Here is an 8,210-nt window from a genome sequence, read left to right as displayed (position 1 = left end):
CAGTATCTGTTGAACGAGCCCTGCCATTGGCTGGAGCGGCTGCCCGTCCTCGGCCGGTGACGTCATGCTGCGGTGCATGGGATGGGCATTTTCCATATATTTTTTTTAAATTCTGGGCAGCATCCTAAGCGGGGACCGAAGACCAGCAAACAACATCCCCCTCCTCCTCCTCCTCATCCTCCCCGGACCCCAAACCCAGCATCCCTCCCATCACCCCGAGACTGTTACCAAGGAGACGGACATCCGAGAAGAGGACCCAGGGAGAGCGAGGGACCACCAGGCATAGGGTACCCGCGAGAGACAGACAGACATCCCACATACGCCCAGGACACAGACAGACATCCACAATACGCGGACCCGGGAGGCAGACCATCCGGAGAGCGGCAAGCAAGAGACAGGCGAGCCCTGGGAGACGGTACCACAGGAGACAGGCAGACATCACGGACACGGTAACCAGGGAGACAGACATCCAGGGCACGGTAACCAGGCGGCAGACAGACATCCCCCATACGGTATCCAAGGAGATAGTCTAAGAGACAGGCTTGGGAGAGGCCGCCAGGTGACAGACGTGGCCCTCCATCACTCTTGCACTGAGCGCCCAACGAACCAGGAGCGGCCATGGGGACCCCCGAGTCCTGCACTGCCCCCCTCCTCGTGCTCCTGCTCCTCGCCCTGCTCCACGGGGGGCTCTGCAACAAAGGTGGGTCCCGGGAGCGTGCGCCTCGACGTGGGTGTGTCTGTGTGTGCAGCTATATATACCATATGTCATAGGAGCGCTCAGTATAGGATCCGTCACGCTCGCGCACGCCCTATTATTTCTAATGCACGTGTGTATTTAGATGCAGGCTTCATTCGGGAAAAGCAGCGTGGCGTCCCTCTGACTACCAGGGAGTTATTTGCTGCTCGCGAGCTTTGGGAAATTAAAAAATGTGGCCACAATTGCTTTAGAGGGGGCAGAGTTATAGGCCTCCTAAAATGGCCTCGGAGCACGGGGCTGTCACGTGACCTTTAGCATGGAGTCGCTATCTCGGAATCGCGTGTGCATACATCTATCTACACATAAAATCGACACAATAATTACCTGACCACATGTACATGTATCAATATATACACACACACACCAATGACTATATATATGTATATATGTGTGTGTGTGTATTTTATATATATGTGTGTGTGTGTGTGTGTGTGTGTGTGTATGTGTGTGTGTATTGCGGCGCAGAGTATTAAGTGGCTGTTTCGGTATTGTATAGTAAACCGAATTATTTTCACGGAAATATTTGCTGCAATGAAGCTGTTCTCACGCCCGATTATGTCCGTGTACATCTTTGTACATCAATATTCGTTGTCGTTTATCACCAAGCGCCCACATGGAGAACAGGCGCTTTAGTAGTGTAATCAATGGCGGTAGGGCGAGAAGGAGAGGGCCCTGGGGCCCTGCGAGTGCCTGTATGGTTGTGAGGGAGGGAGGGGGTGGAAGGTGAAGGGGGTGCGTGCGTGCACGCGCGTGTATGTGCGTGTTTGTTGGCGTGCGCAGGCATGAGTAGTCTGTGTTCGTGTATGGACGTGAGTGTGGATTTCTGTGCATTCGTAACATGCATCACATTTCTGTATGCACATTTCTAATCATGTTTTAGAATACATACTTTGAAATCCATTAGCGTGTTTGGCATGTGTGAGTGTGTTTGTGTGCATGTGTACATAAACATTTATGGTATTTTTTTTGTAATTATCCGTCCTGGGTGAAATTTTAGTTACACTGGAGTAATTTGCAACATTTTTGAAATTTCAAGTTACACCATTTGCACGTAATTCCCGAAAAATGCCAGTCGTGGAACCCTTACCCACCCACCATTCGCAGGCCTCCTGAAAACCAGCGGCTGCTCTTCCAAGCAATTGTGGGTTGTTGCTCTTTTTTAGTGCAAAATGCATCCTCACGCCAAACAGTGATGCAAGGGCGTATTTTGTGCTAAAGCACGGCACTAAAGGACAGACTTTCGTTTTGTGTAATTATGCGTAATATCGTAAAGTTTTCCTACAATTTCACAAAAATATACAAAAGCAAATGACACAAATTTCGCACACCCGAATTATGGGTATATAATAGCAGTATGAGTGTGCACATCTGTAATCTATAAAGGCATGATTGCATGTGTATTTGAAGCACAGCTCTGTATTTAACCTGTCATACCTGTTGTCAGGCGTTCTCCGCTCAGTTGTGTGTCAGAATATCGTAAGCAAAAATATTGTCTGATGGAAAGATCATGACCCAGAGATTGCTCACAAAAGCTCCGCCTATTAGGTGTAGATTTTCCATTATTAATGCCAAAGGGGGGGGTGACGTGTTTGTAAACGCTATGTACGATGCATTGATGATTTGGTCACAATATTCTGGTGCCAAAGACCTCCGCTCTCTCCATGGCATGCTGGCGGGGTACATATTTTGTCAGTCAAAATACTTTAATTGGATACCACAGATAAGGCCTGGGAGGAAGTATTTAATTAATGAATGCTAAAACAAATTTTAACCACCTGAACTTTTAACCTGTTGCTATTTTAATAGAATTTTTGTACATGAATGCTTTATGGTTGTGATAAACCAAATAAAGTAAATTTTGACTGACTGACTGTTAATTGGATACTTAAAACCATAAAAGAACATACAATAACATCAAATGTTGACATACAATCATTCCACAAAAAAGAATTCTTAAATTCTCCTTGCTGAAAATATCACAGCCAATCACTAACAAGAAAACAATAGCCAATTGAAAGATTCCACGTGTGTTTCACAATCTAAGAATTGTCCAATGTTTGATTAAACATACAAGCGTGCACACCCATGTCCAGAACACCTCTGTGTTTATTACATGGGCAGAGCGCCTGCGAGGAATGTAGGCCATGTTTACAAAGTCTCAAGTTTAAAGGCTCAGGGGATATCTCTTGTGCTTTGAATCATTTTCTGACTATCAAAGGACAAGCAATTCAAGGTGTGGCTCCTTGAAGCGGGCCCCACTTGTAGGTTTGTAGACCTCCTGCTGGGCAAGATGTACAGACATGGAAATGCCACCAAGATGAACATTCATTGCTAGAGAATGGTGCTGTAAATGTATTTCTTTTCCACAAAGAATGTATTTTCCCCTGTGGGGAAACCTCGTCTCATTCCCCCCATTAAATACTTGAAATCTGTTTCTTTCTATGAAAATGCACCAATCACTGCCTGTAGGAAGCTGGCTCTGTGTGTATGATACCAGAGTAAGGTATAGTTTGCAGAGAGTCCAGTGGATCCCCGGAGGCTTTACAGAGGCTCAAGTAGATAATACTAATCCCCTCTTTTGTGGTAGCGTGGGCGAGCAGTCAGGCTTATCAGAGGGCGGTGCTAAGCATGTGTTGTACACACACAGGCAAGAAATGATTACTCACACTCAATGGCTAGATACGGGACCAATGGTTTGAAGAAAGAATGCTTTAGTATATTTATTTTATAGAACCAAAGATCCTTTGTTGCAACTGATTACGTTTTGCAATATCAATGCTTTTCAATGTAAAAATGTGGACACTGCATTTTTCAATCAGTACAATGTTATCCTACGGGAGGCAACACAATCAGCAATATGCAGGTAAATAAACGATTTACGATATTGAGTTTCTGGATAAAGAATCAGCACTAAGTAAGGTTCAGGTAAGTGACACAACTCCACCACAAGCGGCACTGGGACGGCTGGGTGTAGAGGTCAAACTCAGCATCAGGTGCCAATGTTATCCAATGGAGAAAGGGGGCAATCGAAGTGGTACTACTTACAGGTAAGCATCACGGGTTGGTAACCCAGTTGCCAGGGTTTAAAGTAAACTCAGGGGGAGCTTCAAGGAAACACCAAACTTACACCTCCAGCGGCACAGGGGCAGCCGGTTGCAGAGTTCCAACACAGCGTCGGGGGCCCAATGCAAACCAATGGGGAATATCAAAGTCAGAAAAAGGCTCCAGGCTCAGGCTAGGAGGCCTTTTGAAGGAGAACTACAGCTGCACAGGTAAGGTGGGATGTGCTGGAGCATCAGAACAACATTGGCTGATCTCCCCAAGGCCCAGGGGCTCTGGGTGCAAGGGTGCCCTTTGGCGTTGGGAAACAGCTTGCCGGTGCAGGTCTCATTTGGGGGGGGTTCGTCGGACAGAGGCTGCCGGCGTTAACGTGGAGTTCGACAGTGGTCTGCATATGGTGGACTGTTTCTCAGAAACACTTAGGAACCTTTTCTGGACCAGTGGATCACTGGAACTCGGGCTGTGGGAGTCGGGTGAAGAGGTAATCGGTTTCGCGGTTCCACAGCCAGAGCTTTGGTCTTTAAAGTTGGTTTCCTTTTGGACATGTCTGCTATCCACTGGAGATCAGGAGTCTTCCCATGGTTTTGGAGGGCGCTGATTTGCCAGATGAGTCATGTGAGCTGCAAAGTTCGAAGTTCCAGACAGGCTGGCAAGGCTGGGACCAAGTCAGTGGCGGAAGCTTCTTCTCGTGCAGGGATCATCTCTTCTTTGTCCTCTTCCTCGTAGGTCATTGGTAATCAGAGGTTTAAGGTTTAGTGGTGCCCATAAAGACTAACTTTAGGGGCGTTACAGGGGTCAGAAGGTAATAGCCAATTGGCTACTTACATCCAGGGTGCCTACACAATTTGTATGTCCACTCCCTCTTGGTAGGGTCATATCCCTAACTCTGTCGGCTAGAGTCCTTAAAAAGAATATGGAGGATTCTGGAAGGAGGGGGTCACTTCAGGTCAGGGCACCTTAGGGGTGGCCCTGGTTGTAAGCAGACACACCTCTCTTGCTTACTAATTTTCCCACCGATTTTGCTGCCAAACATGGGGCTTGGTCAGGGGGGCGGGCATCTCCACTAGCTGGGGAGGCCCCGGTCAGCATAACATAGGACGGGATGCCTTTGAGACTCACCACCTTTCGATTCTGTTCCTGCTTCGGGGTAGGTATGAAGCAGCTCCACCCAGACCAGGCTTTGTTTCTGATGCTCAAGATCAAAAGGCTCCCACCTCAGGGGGATAGAAACATGTCCAGAGGTTGCAGGCTGGTGGGGACCAGTCAGGCACACACTAGCACATTGGTAGGATTTCAGGGGGCACCATCACTTGAGGTATAGTACACCCTGCCTTTGGGCCATAAGGCCTACTGCAGGGGTGAATTACCTATGCCTCTTGCAGTGCTGGTAGGCCTGGCATGCAGGGATGTATGTTAAGTCGTCTCTTCGCCTTTATGTGCACCAAAACACACAGGCTGCCTGTATTTGGTGACTGGTCTCTTTGGGTGGCACAATACATGCTGCAGCCCTTAGAGACCCTCTCTTGTCACAAGGCCCTTCGTACCACTGGTATCTTTTACAAGGGACTTGTATGTGAGCCAGAAGTGTGCCAATTGTGGAATCAATGGTGCAGTTTTGGGAAAGAACACAGGCACTGGAAACCTGGCTAGCAGGAACCCCCTGCACACTCAGTCAAAGACGCATCAGAATCAGGCAAAAGTGTGGAGGATGTACTGCAACAGAAACACACTTTCCAACTCTGCCTTTGACAGGAGTGAATTTCTGCACATGTGCAGCTTGGTAAAGTGCTATTGATATTGAAGGCTCTAAAATCTAGGTTTTTGGGTGCCAACAGAAACACTTACCCCAAAATACCCACACTATCACCTCTGACCTTTATTTTGTCAAGATTATATACTGCATTCGTAAAAAAACAAGATACAAACATACAAATCCATCAACCCTGATTCTGTGGATTTTAACCCCTCCCCTGCTGATGACGGAACCGCTCCGTCATCAGCTGCGTTGGCGCTGTGCTGATGACGGACCGGTTCCGTCATGGCCCGGCAGCCGCGCCTGCGCGGCGCGTTCTATTGAGCGGGTCGGGCCATGACGGAACCGCTCCATCACGAGCGCAGCTCAACCGCGGCTGGTGACGGAGCGGTTCTGTCACCAGCATGCGACCGCCGCGCGGCCGCCCCGCCCTGTTAGCGCTGCAGCGGAATAGCCGCCGCAGCGAAAGGGCTGTAGTGGAACATTTTTATTTTAAGAGTCGAAGGGTATAACAATGTTTGTGATTTGGACCGTATGTTATTTAGTGGGATACAGTAAAGTTATATGTTTGTGTAAAGGAAGGGACACAGTAAGATGGACGCTACATGCTTTTATCGATTTATTTAGTTTTTTTGTGGTTTATAGATAATTGTGATTAATGCATACCTACAGAGGAAAATTTAGATGTACACTTACAAATACCAGTACGAATATGATGAGCAGAAGAATTGGGGACTTGCCCACTCGAGAGGAAGGGGCAGGAGCAGCTAAGAGAGCTTAAAGCGAATCACATCTGGATGTCGAAGTACATGAGACAAAAACGCAGGAGTCAGATACCAAAGATGGAGGGAAGGAGGGGAAGCAACAAACAAATCCCAACAGGAGTGATCATGCAACAGAAAGACCAGCCTAGGCTAATGTAGTAAAGATATGGAAAAGTAGATACAATGGGTGTAAGACCAAAATAACAAGGCTGGTGTAGAGAAGAAAAGGTAGTAACTGGGAGAGAGAAATATAAGATGAAGACCGAGGTCAGATGAAGAGATGGGGAAGGGATGCCCAAACCCTGGCTTTAATGCCAGACTAGGCTTGAACCACTGTGAGCTGTGTTTTTCAATCCAGCAGTTTCCGAAAGAATATATTCAGTGCTGCAAACACACCATCGGCCTCCAGATATTTTCATCTAATTGATTGGTAGGAGGGTTCCCTGTGGGTAGGACTTTGTGGGTGGCCATCTTGTACAGTGCCCATACCTCCATACATGTGAAGCCATTGGAGAGTTTGTACACTCCTGTGGTCAGATTTTGTGCTTCCGATAACAAAGTGACCCACTTCAAGTACAACTGCCCTGAGGTGAGCTAGGTGCCTATCGTTTGTTGGTGAAAGGCTGGCTCTACTGCTTGTCTCTCCTTTTACCATGAGGGTCTGATAGTAGGCATTATTGAACCCTCTCAGCCTCTTTGCACAGGTAGACGATGCTACTTAGTGCACATGTCACCGACTGTCATAAGGTGAAAGCCTGGTCCTCGTACCCTCTACTTTGAGGTAGGATAGTCTGGCCATCAGCTTGAGTTTAATCCAGCACATTCACGCCTCGACTATTGTACGCACGTCTGAAACTGGAAACCCAGGGAGTGAAGATAAGAGCTCCATGAACATGGCAGGTTCAGTCAGTAGTTCGAAAACATAGAGTTGAAGTGCACACCTTTTATCCTCATTCTTTCTTTAGTTGAATCGTATTTGTTTGCGTGCATCCTGGAAACGCGGTCCGCCCTACGTCCCCGTCAGTAAAGTACAATCCAATTATGCGGGAACACAATCGCTCCCATTGCAGAAGCACTGTTGCATCGCACAAAACATGTGCCACAATTATTATCCATTAAGTAATTTTATTCACGTTGTTACAATCTTTTCAATTTTTCGGTTCATCCTGTCACATGAAATCCATTTTAATGTATAAAAATCTATTAAATGTATAAAACTCTGATGCTGAAGGTATGCCCATCCAGGCCTTTTCACAACACAGGACATATACATATTACATCCTCAGTAGTGTATAATTCCCAATGCATTTCGGGCTTCTTCTTCACCCTTTGTCCTCCAGGTTCTGTCAGTAGGCCTTGTGGTCACCTTCACCCCCTGCAGCCAGGAGCAGCACCGAACAAATTATAAGAACGTAGATAATTTACTCAAAGTGTCTTGTTCAAGTGTACATTGAGGATGGAGCCTCAGGCTTCGTGAGACATCAAGCGAAACATTGAGAGAGATGAGAGGTCATGAGGGATGAGACTCCTACCAACTTCTACCACTTAAATACAGAACAGGAGTGCACCGCTAACCAAGGCTATCGCCAAGACTCCTCTGGTTCCTTGGTGTCTTGGTGGGTTTTATGCCAATATAATGCATGTGTCTTACTCCTGAGACCTTAGTCTTCAGTTACTAAGAGCTTACAGTTGAATAAGAGACATTTTTATTGATCTTGGTTGGATATTTCTTCCATTTCCAAATTGCATGTCTTACTGTCTCTTTATCATGTTCTACTGTAGGATATTCCTGCTAGCCATCTGAAGGTCTTTGCACTCTACCTGCTTCCAAGCACAGAGCCATAGTACCCCCCGGGGAGCAATGTTTTCTGGGTTT

At 46.9% G+C, this 8,210-nt stretch overlaps 1 protein-coding gene across 1 annotated transcript in view; it reads left to right on the top strand.

Moving 5' to 3' along the window:
* The first annotated feature begins 532 nt into the window (after positions 1–532).
* Positions 533–8,210, top strand: part of CLSTN3 (calsyntenin 3) — a 108,922-nt gene continuing 101,244 nt past the window's right edge. Inside the window, exon 1 of the mRNA XM_086932954.1 lies at positions 533–700. Within this exon, the coding sequence (XP_086789080.1) occupies positions 619–700 (82 nt within the window). The 5' untranslated portion in view covers positions 533–618. The remainder of the gene's footprint in view (positions 701–8,210) is intronic.

The sequence above is a fragment of the Lissotriton vulgaris genome, chromosome 7 (genome assembly GCF_964263255.1).
Source record: "Lissotriton vulgaris chromosome 7, aLisVul1.2, whole genome shotgun sequence".
In the NCBI taxonomy this organism is placed as follows: Eukaryota; Metazoa; Chordata; class Amphibia; order Caudata; family Salamandridae; genus Lissotriton; species Lissotriton vulgaris.
Note: the sequence above shows the minus strand (reverse complement) of the source record. Positions and strands in the feature narration are given on the sequence as shown.